Source organism: Ctenopharyngodon idella, chromosome 20, assembly GCF_019924925.1.
Source record: "Ctenopharyngodon idella isolate HZGC_01 chromosome 20, HZGC01, whole genome shotgun sequence".
Lineage (NCBI taxonomy): Eukaryota > Metazoa > Chordata > Actinopteri > Cypriniformes > Xenocyprididae > Ctenopharyngodon > Ctenopharyngodon idella.
Genome location: NC_067239.1, coordinates 10,409,309 through 10,430,556, shown reverse-complemented (window position 1 = coordinate 10,430,556; position 21,248 = coordinate 10,409,309). Strand labels below are relative to the sequence as shown.

At 38.1% G+C, this 21,248-nt stretch overlaps 1 protein-coding gene and 1 long non-coding RNA gene across 19 annotated transcripts in view; one reads left to right on the top strand and one right to left on the bottom strand.

Moving 5' to 3' along the window:
- nrxn3b (neurexin 3b) overlaps nt 1-21,248 on the bottom strand; it is a 375,053-nt gene that overhangs the window by 270,506 nt on the left and 83,299 nt on the right. For 12 of the 18 annotated variants that reach the window (XM_051875968.1, XM_051875950.1, XM_051875962.1 and 9 more), the window contains exons 5-7: nt 15,068-15,369; nt 12,361-12,384; nt 10,910-11,071 (exon numbers count right to left, since the gene is read on the bottom strand). In XM_051875968.1, the coding sequence (XP_051731928.1) occupies nt 10,910-11,071; nt 12,361-12,384; nt 15,068-15,369 (488 nt within the window). The remainder of the gene's footprint in view (nt 1-10,909; nt 11,072-12,360; nt 12,385-15,067; nt 15,370-21,248) is intronic. The other 6 variants (XM_051875952.1, XM_051875956.1, XM_051875964.1 and 3 more) reach the window with 1 other exon arrangement.
- The window catches only part of LOC127502744 (uncharacterized), a 92,111-nt gene that overhangs the window by 38,876 nt on the left and 31,987 nt on the right, over nt 1-21,248 (top strand). The gene's annotated exons all lie outside the window — the stretch shown is intronic.

Below are 21,248 nucleotides of genomic sequence, written 5' to 3'. Positions count from 1 at the left end.
AACATGAAGACTCCATAACTTGGGACGGGGATGGAATATCGTCCCCTGCATCTGAGACAGGAGATCTCTCCTTTTCGTTAATCGCCCATGGCAAGCCGTCGAAGAGAGATTATTTCTGAGAACCAGACTCTGGTTGGCCAACGAGGCGCTATCCGCAATAGGCATGACCCTTGTTGACGGACCTTCACCAGGTCTCCCGGGAGCAGAGCGATCGATGGAAACGCATATAAACGCTTCCTGGGCCATGGCGTCCAGACCCAGATAAAACTTCATTTGAATAAGGATGGGTCGCCATCAACATCAGCACTTACCGCTGCTTTTCACTCTGCTTGCTCGCTGCTCTCACGCCTGTAAAGCGACGTCACAGTTATCAGCTTTAGCGACAGTGCCCCTGCTGTTTAAAATGTGTATCGCGATTTGTTTAACATCTCAACTGACTTGAATTGTCACATATTTTCCTTGATTTCCAACTGACTCGCAATGCATCGTTACATCCCTAATAGGTAATCTTGTCAGCACCTTTCCTTGGATACCTCTCTTCAACAAGCTATGTGGTTTCTAAAAACAGGTCCCACAATATGGCTTAAGTCAGATATTTTTTTGTTTGTTTTTTGTGGTATTAGCTATGTCAGATAAACTCACTCCTAAATACCCTGTAAATGAAATGAAATGTGAAAGGTCAATCTCATGTAATTCAAATAAAACCAGAATAAGATACATAATAAGTTAAGGACCAGACTGAATACAGAAGTCATGCATAAGACTTTATGTAAATAACCTCTGCTATGTTATGTTTAGCTGGGGGTTCTTGAAATTATCATGTTTATCCCAGATAAACAACTTCATTAAGGAAATCAACAGACTGTGAAGAAGGTTACCACGAAAAACAATGCAAATACATGACTATAGTGCAAACACAAGAGTGTAGGATGAGTTATGCAACATTTACAATGTTACTGAACTGAACTGAATCAACATCGAACTGACTAAAGCTGAATAATGACACTATTGTCTTCTGTAGAGCTACTTATAATAACTGAACTTGTTTCATAATTGATTAACTTTGCACTGTTATTGAACTGAATCAACAGTGAACTGACTTGAGCTACCTTCTGTAGAGCTGCTTTAGTTTATTGTTAAATAACTGATGAACTTTGTAAAATTGATACTGTTGCTGAACTAAATTAAATCCACACTGAACTAAATTGAGCTGAATAATGACAGTATTGTATTCTGTAGAGCTGCTTTAAAGCGGAAATTGAATTGAAATTGTTTTGTAACAGAAGAATTTGGCAACTAACGGTTACATTTCTGTTTATTACTGCGAAGCTACTTTGAACCAATCTGTATTAAAGCACATTATAAATAAATGTAGCTTGACTTGTGCTTCATACAGTGGGTACGGAAAGTATTCAGACCCCCTTACATTTTTCACTCTTTGTTATATTGCAGCCATTTGCTAAAATCATTTAAGTTCATTTTTTTTTTCCTCATTAATGTACACACAGCTCCCCCTATTGACAGAAAAACACAGAATTGTTGACATTTTTGCAGATTTATTAAAAAAGAAAAACTGAAATATCACATGGTCCTAAGTATTCAGACCCTTTGCTCAGTATTTAGTAGAAGCACCCTTTTGATCTAATACAGTCATGAGTCTTTTTGGGAAAGATGCAACAAGTTTTTCACACCTGGATTTGGGGATCCTCTGCCATTCCTCCTTGCAGATCCTCTCCAGTTCTGTCAGGTTGGATGGTAAACTTTGGTGGATAGCCATTTTTAGGTCTCTCCAGAGATGCTCAATTGGGTTTAAGTCAGGGCTCTGGCTGGGCCATTCAAGAACAGTCACGGAGTTGTTGTGAAGCCACTCCTTCGTTATTTTAGCTGTGTGCTTAGGGTCATTGTCTTGTTGGAAGGTTAACCTTCGGCCCAGTCTGAGCTCCTGAGCACTCTGGAGAAGGTTTTCGTCCAGGATATCCCTGTACTTGGCCGCATTCACCTTTCCCTCGATTGCAACCAGTCGTCCTGTCCCTGCAGCTGAAAAACACCTCCACAGCATGATGCTGCCACCACCATGCTTCACTGTTGGGACTGTATTGGACAGGTGATGAGCAGTGCCTGGTTTTCTCCACACATACCGCTTAGAATTAAGGCCAAAAAGTTCTATCTTGGTCTCATCAGACCAGAGAATCTTATTTCTCACCATCTTAGCAAACTCCATGCGGGCTTTCATGTGTCTTGCACTGAGGAGAGGCTTCCGTCGGGCCACTCTGCCATAAAGCCCCGACTGGTGGAGGGCTGCAGTGATGGTTGACTTTCTACAACTTTCTCCCATCTCCCGACTGCATCTCTGGAGCTCAGCCACAGTGATCTTTGGGTTCTTCTTTACCTCTCTCACCAAGGCTCTTCTCCCCCGATAGCTCAGTTTGGCCGGACGGCCAGCTCTAGGAAGGGTTCTGGTCGTCCCAAACGTCTTCCATTTAAGGATTATGGAGGCCACTGTGCTCTTAGGAACCTTAAGTGCAGCAGAAATTTTTTTGTAACCTTGGTCAGATCTGTGCCTTGCCACAATTCTGTCTCTAAACTCGTCAGGCAGTTCCTTTGACCTCATGATTCTCATTTGCTCTGACATGCACTGTGAGCTGTAAGGTCTTATATAGACAGGTGTGTGGTTTTCCTAATCAAGTCCAATCAGTATAATCAAACACAGCTGGACTCAAATGAAGGTGTAGAACCATCTCAAGGATGATCAGAAGAAATGGACAGCACCTGATTTAAATATGAGTGCCACAGCAAAGGGTCTGAATACTTAGGACCATGTGATATTTCAGTTTTTTCTTTTTTAATAAATCTGCAAAAATGTCAACAATTCTGTGTTTTTCTGTCAATATGGGGTGCTGTGTGTACATTAATGAGGAAAAAAAAAATGAACAAATGATTTTAGCAAATGGCTGCAATATAACAAAGAGTGAAAAATTTAAGGGGGTCTGAATACTTTCCGTACCCACTGTATATTTCAGATATACAGTGGCAAGAAAAAGTATGTGAACCACTTGCAGAATCTGTGAAAATGTTAATAATTTTAACAAAATAAGGGAGATAATACAAAATGCATGTTATTTTTTATTTAGTACTGTCCTGAGTAAGATATTTTACATAAAAGATGTTTACATATAATCCACAAGACAAAAAAAATAGCTGAATTTATTAAAATAACCCCATTTATAAGTATGTGAACCATTGATTCTTAATACTGTGTGTGGTTACCTGGATGATCTACGACTGTTTTTTTTGTTTTGTGATGGTTGTTCATGAGTCCCTTGTTTGTCCTGAGCAGTTAAACTGAGCTCTGTTCTTCAGAAAAAGTCTCCAGGTCCTGCAGATTCTTCAGTTTTCCAGCATTTTTTGCATATTTAAACCCTTTACAGCAGTGACTGAATGATTTTGAGATCCGTCTTTTCACACTGAGGACAACTGAGGGACTCAAACACAACTTTTAAAAAAGGTTCAAACATTCACTGATGCTCCAGAAACAAAAAAAAAAACATGATGCATTAATAGATGGGGGGTGAAAACATTTGGAATTTGAAGATCAAGGTAAATTGTATTTAATTTGTCTTCTGGGAAACATGCAAGTATTTTCTGTTGCTTCCGAAGGGCAGTACTAAATGAAAAACAATAATATTCAAGCGAAATAAGAAAAATTTTGAGCTCTTCATCCTGTTCAAAAGTTTTTACCCCCCGACTCTTAGTGCATCGTGTTTCTTTCTGAAGCATCAGTGAATGTTTGAACCTTTTTTAATAGTTGTGTTTGAGTCCCTCAATTGTCCTCAGTGTGGAAAGCTCAGTTTAACTGTTCAGAACAAACAAGGGACTTATGAACAACCATCACACAACAAAAAAACAGTCGTAGATCATCCAGGTAACCACACACAGTATTAAGAATCAATGGTTCACAAACTTTTGAACTGGGTAATTTTAATAAATTCAGCTATTTTTTGTCTTTTGGATTATATGTAAACATCTTTTATGTAAATATCTTACTCAGGACAGTACTAAATAAAAAAATAACATGCATTTTGTATGATCTTTCTTATTTTGTTAAAATTTTGCACATTTTCACAGATTCTGCAAGTGGTTCACATACTTTTTCTTGCCACTGTATCAGCTATTTTGGAAAACATAATATGTAAATACTATATGTATCACCTTATTTCCATGGCGACACGTCACGCAGGCATAATAGCGCTGTATGACAGATGTATCACTTTTATTTAGTTTTTCCTTTTTTATACAAAATTTTTACAAACTTGTGAACTATAGCCTATCATGAACTATATTATAGGTGGTGAGCACCCATTGAAAAACATGAGATTTTTTCCATTTATTTTAACCAATAAAATACGACTGCAGCTTTCAGACGCTACTTTCTTCTCACTTGAGTTCACTTGAGGCAGATTCTATGGCAATTTTTTTAACAACGCATGTAAAGTGCGCATCAGTCGAATACATTAACGCGAAAGCGCATCAGTGTGCAGCACAAATCTTTTCACAAAACTTGCATGCTCTCAAATATAGTGTCCTCATGGCTCTACTCTGGCTCAGATATTATGTGTGCCCGCTTGGTTATGGAGTGTGGGCACCAACCAACATAAACATAAATTGGCACCTATTGTCAAATATTTGAATGTGTTTCATAATTTAAATCATGTTAATTGATCTATATTGCATGATGGGTGTTGCCACAGCAGTTCAGAGAATCAAATCTGTTGAATTAAGGGACCTGTGAACTGGAAAAAGAACAGAGTAAGCTTTATAGTTAACTACACAATGTGTAGCTGATATAAAACACGTTGTCAAATATTAACTGAAGAAAGGATTATTATTATCGCTTTCCATGAACATCAGTCTGTATTTAACAAAAAGCATTTTTGGCTAGTAGCCTATTTAATGTCTATTTAAATGTCTGAAACTTAAAATAAACTTTATGTGGTTGAAAACACTGAATAGTTGTAATATTTAAATGTCTGAAACTTAAAATAAACTTTATGTGGTTGAAAACACTGAATAGTTGTGATATGAAAAGCACTGAGCGCGTCCATCTCTGGCTCAGCGCCAGCCAAAGCACGAAAGCATGTTTGAATTTAGCAGGGAAAGTTCTGATCACACCGATGTTATCGTAGGCTACAAAGGGTTAAAATTGATCGCCTTTCGGGAGTGTAGAGTAGACAAATTGAACCTGAGGGGGCACAAATCAAATGTGACAGGGCAATGCCCCCTTTTGCCCCGGGACTGAGCAAGGTGTACCTAATGAATGTATGATCCTAACTAGATCCTAATATAAATCACCATGGTTCCTAAACAAAAAAGATACAATACTATAGTTGGGATTTTTCTGTATTATGGGCCTTACAGTGAATCACAGAATTTTTTGTGGCACATATAACATTCAGCCAAAAAGTTTAGACCCTTCATCATCATTGTCATAAAATGGAGCGTGTAAATGAGGGACGATCCCTATCTCAGAGGACGCTTTGCTACACTCGCCCTAGCTTTAACTGAAATAAAGTGCCTGCCCTTTTTAGTACTCCTTGGATAATTCTAACTCTGCAAGTCTTTCATCACTGTTGGCACAGACTGTGTCTAAGAATGTGGCAGGGACAGGCACACGGGCATCCGCAGCTACGTAACTGATATTAATAGCTGGACTGGGGATAGAGAGAGAGAGCAGACCAGTTGCAGATTAAACAGCAGAGACAAGGTGACCTTTCATTATGATGGTTATTATAGACCACCCATGTGTGTCGGGTACTGCGAGATGTTAGTGTCTGTTTGTGTGTGTGCATTTCTATGTGCTGGCAACTCCTAATGGAATCTACTTCTTTAGGTGGTAAACTCCATGAAAGCAGCCGTGAATGTCTTTTTAGCAGAGGGAGGATGTTTACTGCATGAAACAGCTATTTGGCCCTGATGACTACAGTGGGTTCTACAGTCTTTCATAATTACATCTAATGATGGTGCCAACGGCGAAAGTCAGTAAATAAAAACAGCAATTGGCAACTGTAGCAACAAACCACCATAGTACATACAGACCATGAGTCTAAATAGGGATGCAACAATACAGTTAGCCCACCGTTCAATACATGCTTCGTTTTTTTTTTTTTTTTTACGGTTTCCGGTTCAGTTTGGTTCTGATGGCTTGCCACATCAGAGTGTTTTTTGTTTTTCTATGCTTAGGCGACAGGAACAGTAAGAGGTCAAGGAGGATTTTTTAATTTTTTTATTTGCAATACTCTTTCTTTATTTTACTTAAAAGCAAAATAAAATAATAAAATAAAAAAAAAATCCACTTACACGTTCATATTGTATTGTATAATATAAAATAAATATATATAAAAATGAACACTGGCAGCTCACAAATGTATACATTGTAAGAAATTTGAGACAAGAAATGCATCACATAACTGTAAGATTAAAAAATACAGGAAGTAACTCAGAGATGAATACCATATGGTCTGGCAAGCATACTATGTGGAGAACTCAGTAGTCATGTTACTTCTACATGTGCAGATCATGTGACTTTAGTATGTGTATTCTTGCCAGAGTTACTTCCTGTGTTTTTACAACTGAGGATGGTGTTTGGATGAACACCGAAACGTCTTGTTGTTTATTTTTATGTTTTTTTTTTTTTTCAAAATATTCCTATAACCTGCCTGCAGTCGAAAGAAATCCATTTTTCTGTCAAGTTTATGAGTCTGTTGACTTAAGGCTGTTATACATTACATGACCTTTACCGATATGCAGTCTTGGACAAATTGGCACTAGTTGCCGAAAGTCAGAGCCAGTCTGCAGAGTTTGAGCAGTCGGAGTCAGAAAATCACGTAGTGTACAATGGACACAGTCTCTGATTTTTTTGCTTCTAGTTAGTTTACTTAACACCACTAACCTCCAACTAACCTCCAGCTGTAATCTGTACAGACCTTACTCACTGCATTTACCGACCCAAGGGTGCATCCAAACGTGATTTTTTCGCTACTAACAAAGAAACACTACAATAACTAGTGCAGACAGCTCCTGTACATCCATGTTTGTTTTCATTTGTCATGCATCTCCTAGCAACGTGGTGCATATTTCTATTCAAAATTTAAGTCATGTAGTGTATCACATCCTTTCTTGTGTATACCAATGTTCTTGTATTCCATCTGTGACATATGTTCATTTGACATTTGATCAATGTACACTTGCTATACATACAGCTATAGTTGTGGCCTGCTGCATTGTATCTCACAGCACCACCGATCACCATTTTTACAATTGCATGCCAATTTAACAGTTCAAATAGGTTAAAAACATTTAAAAAGAAATCATGTCTCTCGCTATTCCTATATTATATTCAATTTTTATATAAAATAGAACGCTTGACCCTATTACAGAATCCACAGTGTCTGTCTTCACTCCATTGTGCAACAGCAAAGCAGGCTTATTTTTCTTCATAAACATTGCATCTTCTGGTTCTCAAAAGTTAGTGGAACATAGTTAAAGGGGTCATATAATGCTTTTTAATGTTTCTCTTTAGTGTGTAATGCATCTGTTTGTGCATGTATAAGATCTGCAAAGTTACAGAGCTCATAGTCTCAAAGAACACTGCTCCTGCCGAAAACACCTTGAATAAGTTCAGATATTACTTCCTGAAACATCTATGTCACAAAATGAAATATTAGCAAAATGCCCGCCCAAAGGCACAAACAAAGAAAGAAGGCAAGGCTTCGATGAATTGTAGTGTTGTCGCCATGTTGTGGAGAAGTTGTGTGTGTGGATGCAAAAGCAAAACTCATTTGTTTGGCCTTCAAATATGGATAAAATTAGGAGTCAGTGGTTAAGATTTATTTATAACGCTGTTCCTGAGCAGTTAAACCCAAAAGTTAGCTTGTGTACCGCACATTTTATGGAAGACAGCTTCCCTCTCCTGGGAGAGTACAGTTCCATCCATCCATCCATCCATCCATCCATCACCATTTCAGTCGTATCCAACTCTTGGTAATTCTATGGCCATCTCTTGCCATACATGAGAGACTGCCCATCAATTTTCTTAGTAAAATTTTTTCAGGGTAGGTTGCCAGTTCTTTCCCCAACCCTCCCCAATACATGACACACAACGCCAGCTATACACACCTAAATAAAATAGAAATATACACTTCAGTATGTTTTGAAACTGTATTTTATAGTTGCCACTTCAGGACATAAAGTTGTTACGGTGAAGAAGACAAACTGTCATAACATATATCTTAAAGAGAGTTGGGGCCCTATTTTAACAATCTAAGCACATAGTTTAAAGCGCACGGTGCAAGTGAACTTAGGGCATGTCCAAATTGTGCTAGTTTAAGGACGGGAAAAAAGGTCGGCGTGCCCGGCACATGGTCTAAAAGGGTTGTCCCTATTCCCTTAATGAGTAATAAGTGTGTTTTGGGAGTAATGTGCAATAAACCAATCAGTCTCTCATCTCCCATTCCCTTTAAAAGCCAGTTGCGCTCACGCCATGGCAGATTCGCTATTTACATGGTGGAATTTGCAAGCGGAAAAACTGAACTCTTCTCTAGTGAGGAAACGGATCTGCTCATGCGCGAGCAGACCATCTACAGGAAAAGCTGGATTCCACCAAGGCATTTTTATCATTATGCACACAATAATAATATTTTACATTGTAATCCTTTTATTTTTAATATGTGGCATGTTTGTGTGCTGCTGCGCGTCCCTGTGTGTGTAATAAGCAGAGTGTACAAGCGTTGTGCACCCGCATATAGGCGCATATTACTAACGCGCTCTTTAAATAACAAAACAAATATTGCACCATTGACTTTAGACCAGGTATCAGTTGGTCAATGGCGCAGTCTCTTTCAGTTGCCTCAAAATACGCACCAACAATGCACCTGAACACACCTACAGACCAGACCAGCACGCCCATTGCACAAATGGGCGCAAATACATTTGCTATTTAAACAACGTGGTGCAGGACGTGAAAATGATAACTGCGTCGGGCTGAAACTAACAAAAAAATACTTGCATCATGCCTGTCTCCGCATTGCGCTGGGTGTATGATAGGGCCCTTGGTCTATCTGCTTGAACATCTACATTTTCAGAATTTGACTCGGGCTCAAACTGATACAGTTATACTGACGACATTATTAACTGTGTGTTTACAATTGCTTTAGAAGCCTTGGAAGCTGAAGTGCACGATTATGGTAAGGGCCATTACATTTCCAACACACGCTTGAGGTTTTAGGCCAATCACAATGCACTGGGTCAGCTAGCCAATCAGAGCACTCAGGGCTTTTCTTAGGGAGGGGCTTTGATTTGATACTAAAAAGTAAGATTGACTGCCCCTTGACTAACTGCTATAGGTCATACAAGAACTTAACCTCTTAAGATGCACTGTCCCAACCTCGGGTCTGACATCACTTTGTTTACCATGGTAAACATTTACTATACAGACCACTGTCTAAAGATACTAAGAATGTTAAAGGGGATATATCATGAAAATCTGACTTTTTCCAAGTTTAAGTGCTATAATTGTTCCCCGGTGCATCTACCATCCTAGAAAATGTGAAAAAGGACAACCAAGTGACTTTGTTGTCGTTAGCATTTCTCAGCAAGTATGTGAAAAAACGAGCCATTCAGATTTCGCTCCCCTTGTGACGTAGGAAGGGGATCTTAAAATATTACCGCCCCTTAATCAGTATGGTTCCACCCACGGCGCCGCCATTTTGTTTTCGCAAGTGACAACGGTGTTCCAGTAACACTGGTCCTGGAGTGCAGCTGTCCTGCACAGTTTAGCTACAACCCTGACCAAGCAAACTTGAATGCCTTCAGGATTAATAAAGCTACGTGAAGGAAGGTGAGTTGGGTCGGAGCAAAACTCTGTAGGACACTCAAGAATGACCGTCTCTGAGCTTGTGGTATGTCTCAGCTATGTAAACATTATCACTGATCTGTTAACGGCTATAAAAGTAAACATATGAGTCTCGATAAACTCAGTGGTGTAATTTTATTTATAAAGGGAATGTGTCCAAATAAATTCATATACCAATATGTGCAAGTCATTTTACACCAGACTGCTTTGCACACAAGGGTCAGTAAAACACAGGATTTGCACAGAAGTTCATTCTCAAAGATGGATCGATACAAACTGTTCATGATCCAATTTCATATATATTTTGTGATGTTTGCAAATTGTCTTTCTGAATGTGTTTCGTTAACATGTTGCAGTTTGTAATGATCCATTTTGAGAGTTATTTTTGCTGTGTAAGCTTCTCCTGTTTAGTAATGCCTCAGTGTACTGGAATAGCGGGCTTGGGGGCGGGGAGCACGAGCTCATTTGCTTTTAAAGGTGCACACCAAATTAGCACATTTTTTCTCCCACCCAAAAATAGGCAATTAAAACGTGGTATAATAAAAAATCCATGAGGTATTTTGAGCTGAAACTTCACAGACATTTTCTGGGGACACCTGTGACTTATATTACAACTTGTAAAAAGGGGCATAATAGGTCACCTTTAACAAATTATACATCTTTTTTAAAGTTCTAAGGGTTTAGTTTCAATTTATGGTGTCTGTTTTATGATATACACTGTTTTAACATAATGGCTATGTTTATGCAACTGGCCTCAGTTGATTAAAAGCAAATGCAAAAGTGAGGTTATTTCTGCTAAAGCATAATTTGTGTGCAGAAGCCATGTTTGATATTTTCTTGTCTAATGCAATGAAATTCATAAAGTACAAAAACTTTTTAGGGCCTCTGAATCAAATTAAAGGCAATAATATCCCGAAAGGCTTTTTTATGGTATCATTTATACAGTGTGCATATGTGCGTTCGTGCGTGCACTCACAATTATGCATATCTTATAGGACCCACCTCTTTCAGGCAGCCCATGAAATTATTGCTGACGGGAGATCCAGGCAAGTCGGCAGTGCTTGGGCTTCCCCCCACATAGAAGAAATCATCTGAGCCCAGCATAGTGTAATCCTCCTGAGTGTATCCTGTGGTGGTCAGTATACCATCCACTGATATAGTAACCTGTTAAATGATGACAATATAGAAAGACAACAAGTTAGAAACTCATTCGAAGATGTGCTTTTAACCTGAGCGATAACCTTTCTCAAGATATTTTTGATTGTTTGTTATGGTCTATCCTGTTCGGATTTGCCCTCATTACGGGCTGCTTATTGCTAATACTCTGGTCCATTGGTCTGGTTAAGCTTTATTGGTGATAGTTTAGTATAGGTTCACGGGACAGGTAAAGAAAATATTGCTGATGAATATTTTCTTCATCTTTGATGGGTTAAGAAAATGAATTCTTATCTGGTTTGGAATATTACTAATTTAGGGTTAGTAAATGTTAAAACCAAGGACAAATTATTTGTACTTGTTTTACTTTTGGGGGGATAAACTACTTTGTATCACATGTTCAATCATACACATAAACACACATTCAGACACATACCGAAACTGGAAAATGCATGCATTAAAGGAAGGCATTAATCACTGGGAAAATCAAATGTTTTATCCTTTTTCAAGAGATCATACTGAATAAACATGAGAAGGATAAATGATTCATTGGTTCAGTGGAAAGGGGGAGGAGCAAAGCCACAACAGCCAATCAGCAAGCACCCATGCAGAACTTAAAAAAAAGAAGCAGGAAGGCCATGCAACAAGACACACGGCACAGAAAACAACATGCAGAATACACACGCAGGGGACTTGGGTGGAAGTGGAGTGATAAATTGAATGTAGTGTTAGTTGTGGTGATAGATGAGGCTGAATGTGATGGTGGAGATGAGGACATGCCATGAGTGGTATGGAGGTATCAACTGCCAGAGTTCCCAGAGTTCTTAGGTTTCTCTTGTGTGTTTGTTTCTTTTTGGGAGGCTCTGCAAGGTGGAAATTTCCCTTGTGGACATTCTTGGAAATCCTCTGTCAGTTATTGCCGACAGTCCTCGCAAAAAATGTGGAGGCTTGGTGTGGGGAGAAAAAACACTTTACTAGTTCCTGTGAGAGTCCCAGTGAGGATGTGAATCTCTACGTAACGTTAACGTGAGGACGTAAAAGCCAGCCTGATAAAAAATAAATAAATAAATAAATAAATAAATAAATAAAAAACTGTAAAAGAAGGGAGGTAAGTTTGAGAGGAGAGGGGGGGAAGGGGTAAATGTGAAAAGTCCTGGTAATACAAACCCATTTCCTCATTTTTTGAAAAGAGTGTCTAGAATGAAACTCAAAGAAAAAGAAAGAAAGGGAGAGGGACACACGGCAAACCAAAAAAGGACAATAAGAATGATATCTACCAGACAATGTAGTTTGTTTACCATAGCGTGTCCAATGCCTGAGTGCTTTCAGGAAGAAGGGGGAAGAAAGGAAATCAAAACAATAGTGAACAGAACGGTTGTTAATAAATGGACGAAATTAAAAGAGAAAGAAATTAATGATGAAGATTCAGGGTGTTAGTACATTAGTTTGGTTAGAAACAGGTTAGTAATAAAAATGATCCCATGAATGAATATTGTTAGTCTCAAAAAACAGTCTCTTCCAAAGATGTGAGAAACAGGAAGTGAAAGAGAGAAAAGAGGAGGAGTATAATGAGAGCACACAAATGTCCAATAGAGATGGGTTACTATGGTTGACTATATGACTAGTCGTCAAAGAAGCGACTAGACAACTAGTTAGGTAGATTGTTGACTAGATTTTAGTGGCAGTGCTTTAATTAGAATGCTGATGGTGTGCTCTCCTTTAGCTGTTATACGCTTTAGTATGATAAAAGCCACTCTACACCTTTAGTATTTCACGCCATTGCATCATGGGTTTTTTGAGGATTACACCATGATTGTTAACTTTTTAAGTTGGTATTTCAAGTTAAAAATAGTTTAACTTTTGAAAATGCATCTCCAAGAATCTGTCCGATGTGAATGCCCCTTAAGAATCTCATAAGTGGCTAGTCGATTTAGAAAATATCTAGTTTTTTTTTTGGCACGCTATACATTCTAATGAAATCACAACACAAAATTCAAACAAATTGGGCTGACAGTAGCTAAAGCAGAAATAAATTTTATCAAAGTAAATATTTTGTAACTTAATTTGTGTCCTCAAAGTGATCTGGAAGAATGATTGCTCCCCTCAAATCGCTATGTTACAAGAACTTCAAAACACAGCAACTCTGTGTGGTATTGAGATTGTCTGAAAAACATTTCTAATCATAATGTTATTGTTTATATTTGATTTTCTATTTGTCTATTTGTCTACTTTGCTTTGTGAAATAGTTACATTACATTTACAAAATTAATTTACAAAAAAATGTGAACAAAAAAAAAACATTTTTTTCTTAACAGTGATAACAGATAATTTAACATATAATCTAAATAACATTCATGACTAAAGGGTGCACCATTTAGTGACATCAAAACTAGATTGTATGTGCACTCTCTCTCAACTGTCCCCACCAGTTTTTAAAACAGCAACAATGTATGAGAGAAAGATATATATATTTATATATAGAAAGAGAGAGAGAGAGAGAGAGAGAGAGAGAGAGAGAGAGAGCACTCCTTCAGTCTGTCAGCTCGTACACTAGTCTGAAAACATCCCACGAGGGTTGTGCTATATCTTTTACCAGTCTGAACAAAGTAGTGACATGAAAAAAAGCACTTACTTGTCAAGCCCTCATCATATTTTCACTCCAAATAAATCTGCCTCACCTGTCAGTGAAGTTTAAGGTCAGCCAGACAAATCAAGCATGATCTCACTGATGACTCGCACTGAATCCATAAACATACAGCTGGCCAGCAGATACAAACACTCTTACTGATGCTGATTTATCAAAGGCTTCATGTACAAGAGATCACTAGGGGCATCACTTATAAAACTCACATACTATCCAATTCCATCTAGAATTCCATGGATTTCAGAAACATGGAAGTCAGAAACAAATCTGACTGAAAAAGGCTATTTATTTTAAAAAGGAAAACTTACCTAACATTGTTAAGTTATTAAAAATATTAAATGTTAACACAATAATTCTAGTATTATTATATGTACATTTAATACCCTAATTATTACTATTTATTTTCATTAGTTATTATGTTAACATACAATGTATAAAATGCTACTCCCTGAGTACCATTTCTGATTTTATTTGTAAGATGACCAAAATAATTTCCTCAAATGGCCAAACAATATGAACTATGAGCTGTGTAAAACCATAGACGTTGTTCTGACAACATAACTGTTGCCATATGGCAAGAACATTGACAACAAATCTGTCCAATAAACTGAATGTTTGGAATGAGAAGGCCACACTGTAAAGCATCTCTGATTCTGCTCAAACATTTTAAGAGCAACGATGAGGACGATTTTTGTGTAATATTAGAAATACTTTGCAGAAGGGAATAGCATAAAAAGAATGAGCATGTATTACATTGTGTCCTAAGTGGCCAGATGAAACAACTAAAATTAAAAGCTCATTTTTTGAAAGTTTTATGGAAATATTTCAAATTGAAATTCTGGTATGTTCACATTTAAAATGATTAGGTGTGTCTTTATAAATGAGGCTCATAGTCTCTTGAGTGAAGAAATGTATTTAAGATTCACTGCAAAGCTATTTGTAGCTGCGTACCATGTGTAAATGTATCAAAACTAAGTGTCGACCACTGTCTAAAGAGTTTCAAGGTGATTTCTAAGCTAAAACTTTGAAAGTTTGCTGACACTTGTAGAGCTCCAGAGCATAGACTGAAAGGATTTGAAGTCAAGCTTTGAGTTTTCTGAAGCCCTTAAGTGTTAAACCACGTCAAGTAACAGAGATAAAAGACTTCGAGATTTGAAAACACAGGAAGAAAAGAAGTAAACTAGGAAACTAGTTAACAAATTACAATGCAACTAAATTATGTCTTAATTAAGTAGTGACAGTTCCAAAAGGATTATCTGATTTAGAACCAAATGCAACATAAATACATTTGAGCTAAAACATGAACTAGTTCTCCAGCTAGCTGTGAGTAGTCTCAAGAATGGCCGTCGTCTCGTGATTACCTGTCTCAGGTTGCGTGTCACTTTGATGTCATGCCAGGCGTTGTCATTGAACTTTCCATTGACAGGCTCAACGATAGCCTCGAAGGCCCCTGAGCCCAGGTTGATGACCAATGAAACGGCGCCGTCCTTCAGCGCTAGGTTAACGTAGTCAGCTGACTTGCCCGTGTGGAGGATGAGACCGTTGCGTTGCCAAGTTTTGAAGGACAGAGTGATCTCATCACTGCTACTCTGGATGGGATTCTGTGACAAGTCATAGCAGAAGTATTCCGAACCCCGGAAAGTCGCCACATTCTCCTCGCGTGCTGAAAACAAGCAAGACAAAAAAACAAAAGAATTCAATGTTGATTGGGTACATCTGTGAAACTAACAGGGATGTTGGTCATGTCAAGAGATGGAACAGTCATTGAATTAGTCATTCAGAAAAAAAGAACCATCATAATCATAAAAGATGCATTAAAGTAAACAATAGTGATTACAGTAATAATAAACAATACAAATGATCATTCTGAGAAAGTTATGTCAGTGTTAAAACCAAGATTTCCATGAAGTGGCTTTCTGAGTTAGAGGGAGACAGAGTGGGATTTTGGGAGCTTTGTCAGAGCGCTAAGGTGAAGCAGCAAGTTGGTGAACCTTACCAAAGACTCTTCATTTTCACCTCACATCTTGTCTGAATTAAGGAATCGGAGAGTGCTACATTGATGTGTTTGATGTAACCCTTTAAGGCCCCATTTACACTGCATGGTTCAAGTGACCCAATTCCGATTTTTTCCTCCCATGTGGCACAGATCGGATATGAGCCATGACCGTGTAAGCAGGAAAAAAGTGCATGGATTCCAATATTCACAGATCGGTTTCAGGCCTCATTCATATGTGGAAATAAATCAGATCTGAATCAGATACGTGCGTTTGCGCCTGGTGTGTATGCGGACAGATCGGATATTCTCCTGTAAATGTGACTCCTGCATCATTGAAAAGTGAGGTTTTTTTTTAATATTTCATAGTACAGACATACTTATAACAAACGAAACATCTCTAGTTGACTGGCAGAGTATTAATTTTGTTCGTTTGTGTTAAATAAAAGGCGATCTGACATTGAAATGTGTTGCTCTTGAAATTACACTGAGTGCTCGTTGCCGCTGTTGTCAGTGACGATGGCTCGTGCTCTTCAGCCCCGTTGTGGAGACTCTACCCAGTCGTTTCATTGAAACCACAAAATAAAAAGCACACAAACTTGTACCTGGCCTTGATATTCAATCACTGATGAACGCATTTTGTTTTAATGAGTAAAAAAACCTAGTATACGACGGCGAATTCGAACCCAGAAGCTGTGACATGTTTAACAAATATCTACTCGAGTATTATTCCACTCACACGCTTCCAGCGGAGAACTGTTGTGAAGAATTTGTATTATTTTGATTTACGGATGTAACTATTGCATTAAAAAGGTTTCCCTATGAATTCCATGTGAATAAATTAAACTCAATGTACCATTGAAATTGATTTGTGATGTCATATATGCTATTTTTGGTTCGTTTCGTCAAGTGCAAAAGAAGACATCGGATGCAGGTCACTTTTAAAAGAAATGTAAGCAAAAATTGGATATAGTCACAAAATTGGAATTGATCATCAAGACCTGCAGTGTAAATGCGGCCTAAGAGACAACCTTTCTGGAACTTTTCCTTACATTCCATCTCCAAATGTCCTGCTGATGGGGCCTCTAGCGCTTTTTCATGATTTGAGTCCTAGTGCCTCTTGGCAGAGGACATTTGTTTCCGTATCCAACATTTGAAGTGTGACATTGCTATTTGCAAATTACCCTGCAGTAAAGGAAGAACAATGGCGAATGTCTTCATAAATCTGCGAGGGCTTGTTTCTTTCATGCTAACTGTTCTCTTCCCCTAGAATTTCAGCTTGCCAAAGGATGTATCAGAACTCACTGTCAGCTCCCCTCTGAGCAAATTACAGGGACAGAAAGGAAAGGGAGGAGAGAGAACAAGTGAAAACAGGATGGGAAGCAAGCAGAGGAGTAAGAGAGGGTTGTGGGAGTTACAGAGACAGAGAGAGAAAGGAAAAAGAAATAGAAAGCTTAAGATAAAACTGAGATGGAGAGGAGAGGGCAAAAGAAGCTTATTGTGAAGGATGTGTTTTTAGCCATGATATAATGAACGCCTAAGTATATGCAAATCAATGTCAAGGAACAATTAAATAATTGATTTTAAATTTGGATTGGATGTCACCACAAATTCACACTTCCTTTGTATTAAGCCTAAGAATACCCTTTAACCTTCGGTAAAATCACTGTACTGCACAACCTAGTGCTGAATTTGACAAATATTGGACTGCTAAATCAAAAGTAGGGCTGCGCAATGAATCAAATTCCAAATGCAAAATGGACTAGTGTCTGAGATCATTAACCACAAAAAGAAGTATGAAGTCTGCATGTTCTGAGATTATTTGCAATGCTGAAAAATAAACATTATAAATTCACTTGTTTCACAAGAGATAATTACAGTTAACATTCACAACCACTTATGGCATTAAACAGACACACTTATTTGCACAATTGGTGTCAAATATTAGCTAATTTGCCTACAGTAGCCAACATACTGAATCACTGACAAATTGGACGATTGTTAAAAATGTTTTAAAAATTGTTAAACTGTCCTTGATTATGAATTTAAAGAACTTTGTGAAAGAACATTCAGGTCAAAAGTAATCAAAACTGTTTTTTAATCGTTATATTATAGTACACGTTTCACCAGTGACTGATTTTTGGCATTAAGGGCCAGATTTACTAAACATGACAAATTGGAGTGAGAGCACAATTCCAAAAAGTTCACCCCTAGTTCACCCCTTTCTGTGGCAAGTTCTAATAAAGTAATCAGTCGCATGGTCAAATTTGTTGGTCCATGAAACAACTTCCATTGAGATTAAGAGAAACGCTAACAAATAACTCATAAAATTGCAGGTACTTAGCAACAAACACACAAACAGGCATCAGGGATGTTTCCTCTGAGGTGGTACATTACAAATAGGCCCATAAATGGATTCCCAATATCTTGGAAACAGGGTATTATTATTTTACTAAATTATTACTGCATACAGGAGATGCAAGGTTGCACAAAATAAATATTAAAAGCAATAACTTATTGATTTGGAGGTGTTATGGGAAATTAATTCTTTCATATTTGCTCAGACTGCACTCAGAGATGCTAAAATAAACACTCAATATTATCATAAGGTGATGTTAGATTTCCCACAGCTTTGATGGGTCAACACAGGTATCAGTAACTTGCTGATTTACCACAGCAGTCTCTATTAACGTCTGATCTCATGTGATCTCACAGGGTCTTTAGGAGGGACAGAGTCTCTTTGGAAATGCTGTATCACAGTTACATCTCAACTCAGTCTTATCAGGGTTATCTTCAGAGGGCCTGATCCGATGTCACTTACTCTGAGAGCTCTTACACAAGTTATTTCCATTGAGATACGTCAGCATGCAGCTGGGAATCATGGCTTAAAAATTAATCAGCAATTTTAGACAATATATAATGTACAGAAATCTGTAACTAGAGTTTTTTTTTTTTTTTTTTCCTCATTAGTGTGTTCATGCATTAATTTGCAAAGCATTCAATTCCTTATTTAAAGAAAAATATAACAAAATGATGTATCGAAAATGTTTTAAATAATAGATTGTGTTCTGTAACAATGGCCGGGAGATAATTAAAAGTAAATTAGTTAACAGCCAAAAGGAACACTAATCTCTACAACAGTGACTTCAAACTGAAATATTTACACTATTGTCCTACATAAACACTTTTTTTATTTCAGTAAATCCTGTTAAATGTTGTAAAATCATGGCAGTATTTTACAGTACAGAGTGGCAAAGCAAATATTAGCTTTATTACCTGTTGAAATTAATGAATACAATCGGCTTATTGATGCAGTAAATCAATGTTGAATTTCCTCACTGGCCAGAACAACACATTCCTGCAGTATTTGAAATAGAATAATGATCTGCTAAAGTGGAAGAGAAAGAATCAGTGCTTGCTTTGCATTCTGTTCATTTTACATTGATTGTCACTTGCTGGGGAAGTTCAATTTTCTCTATGGCTCCGTTTGCAGCTCAGTGTACCGCGCTTTGATTTTAAAATCCAATGGAGGCAATTAACTACCTCATTTCCATGTCCCTGATCCGCGTCAGTTCTGACATTTGGCTTGGCAGCACTAAAGCCATTCCTTGCAGAGGGATGACCCTGCTACCACCAGGGAGAGCTCTTTCACCCTGATAAGCCTCGAACATTGAGGCCAAATTAATTGCTTGTGTATTTGATTTGTGGCCTAGTGGAAAGTACACATGTTTGTACACATGTTTGAATCAAGCTTGCAACATTTCTCATTCTTCCTTTCCCCTTGCAGTAATCTCACCTGTGTTTTGACCCATTCATAAACTTAATGCAAGTTTAGTTTTTTTATACTGCTAATTACATTGCAAGTTTCTGGACTGACAACCGCATTTAAATTTGCAATTGAATCAGATACTGAGATGGTTGACAGTGATAACCAACGGACGAGACAAAATGGGACACAATTTTCAACATGTTTGGCTCTGGTACCGAAATTGTTACCGAGAACCGCTAAATTTGACTGGTATTGGTACAACTACTGAAATGTTGGTACAGTGACAACATGAAACAGGAATACATTCAAATTAAAAATATTATGGGCACTGTAGTTATTCAGCTATTAAACACAAGCCGAAATCTTGTGGCTTCAACAGATACATCTATTGGCAATCTGTACAAAATGCACATTCCGTCCAAAAGGGGTCACCATTTGAAGCTAGACACTATATGTGCTCTTTGTCTGGATGTGTTTTCAGTCTGTTGGAGGGTTGTTTTTGCACCCTTAATGCTACTTCATATTTAGTCATCTAGGAAGCAGGCCCGCTACTGGCTTCGGTAATGTGGCGTGAAGAATCCGCAGTGGCAGCAGCCAGCGGTGTAACGTGCCCCACCGTGCCTCCGAACTGCATCCAGCATCCTCTAACACAAGCACTGCAGATATCAGACTAAAAATAGAAGGCTAATTTCTGCACGACAATGCCGGAGCACAACTTAAGAGTGGGAAGCGATTCTGGAAGCCTCCTACATGCTGATGAATCAGGACCGGAAAAGGCGAGCTTAGAATCAGTCATGTGCAGAAATGGTGTGCTGTGAATGAGAGTGGGCAGGTCTCAAGGGTGATGGTACAACCTGCCAGCTAATGCAGCCTTAGTAGAAAACGAGATGTGTAGAGGCAGGAAGAAATGATGTTGGCTGTGATTTTTTCTGTCAAATTCAACCGTAAACAAACTGGTAACATCTCTGGTGTTGTGTGAAGGGCTCCACTTAGTGTGAGAATACACAAGAACAGTGGGTGGGAGGTCTTTGGGGTCTGCATTTAAAATGACATATTCTATTAAACATAATATATAATATATAAAATATTCTACATAAATCTAGTTTTAAATCTAGTTAATAATCAGAATTTTATTGAATCATCATTTTGCAACAATATAACATTGCATCTGGTTTATGCTTTTTATCCAAATAAACTTACATTGCATTCAAGGTATTTTATCAGTTTATGCATTCCCTGTGAATTGAAACATGCTACACTGCTTAAGGATCAAACATATTGATATTTCAGTCTTCTTTTTGTTTTCCATGGATAAAAGAAAGCCAAACCGGCTTGGATTGACTTGAGAGTGAGTCAGTGATTTTCACTTTTGGGTGAAATGATCATTTAAAATTTAAAAAACAAACAAAAAAACAAAGCAAAACAACAACAAAAAAAACCCCACTTCCCCTTTAAGAAGACAAACAATATCAGAGAGATACCCTTTATGGTGTTAAGCTCTGATGTCATATTATTGCAGTGGTTCATTTAGTGCAGCATTTCGTTCCGATAGCTCATCACCTCACTGTCATTTGGTTGGTTAGAGGCAGGCGGCCCACCTGTCCAGCTGAGCTCTGCCATTCGACAGGTGTTGGGGTGGTGGTTTGCAGGGTGAATGATGAACGTACGTCTGACAGGGGAAGGGTTTTGATGTGCAAGGGTCCCTGGAGTCTAATCCTATCGAAAGAGGCAGTGATGCAGAGACCTGGGTGTCATGCAGGGACGGTCAAGCTCGGTGTAA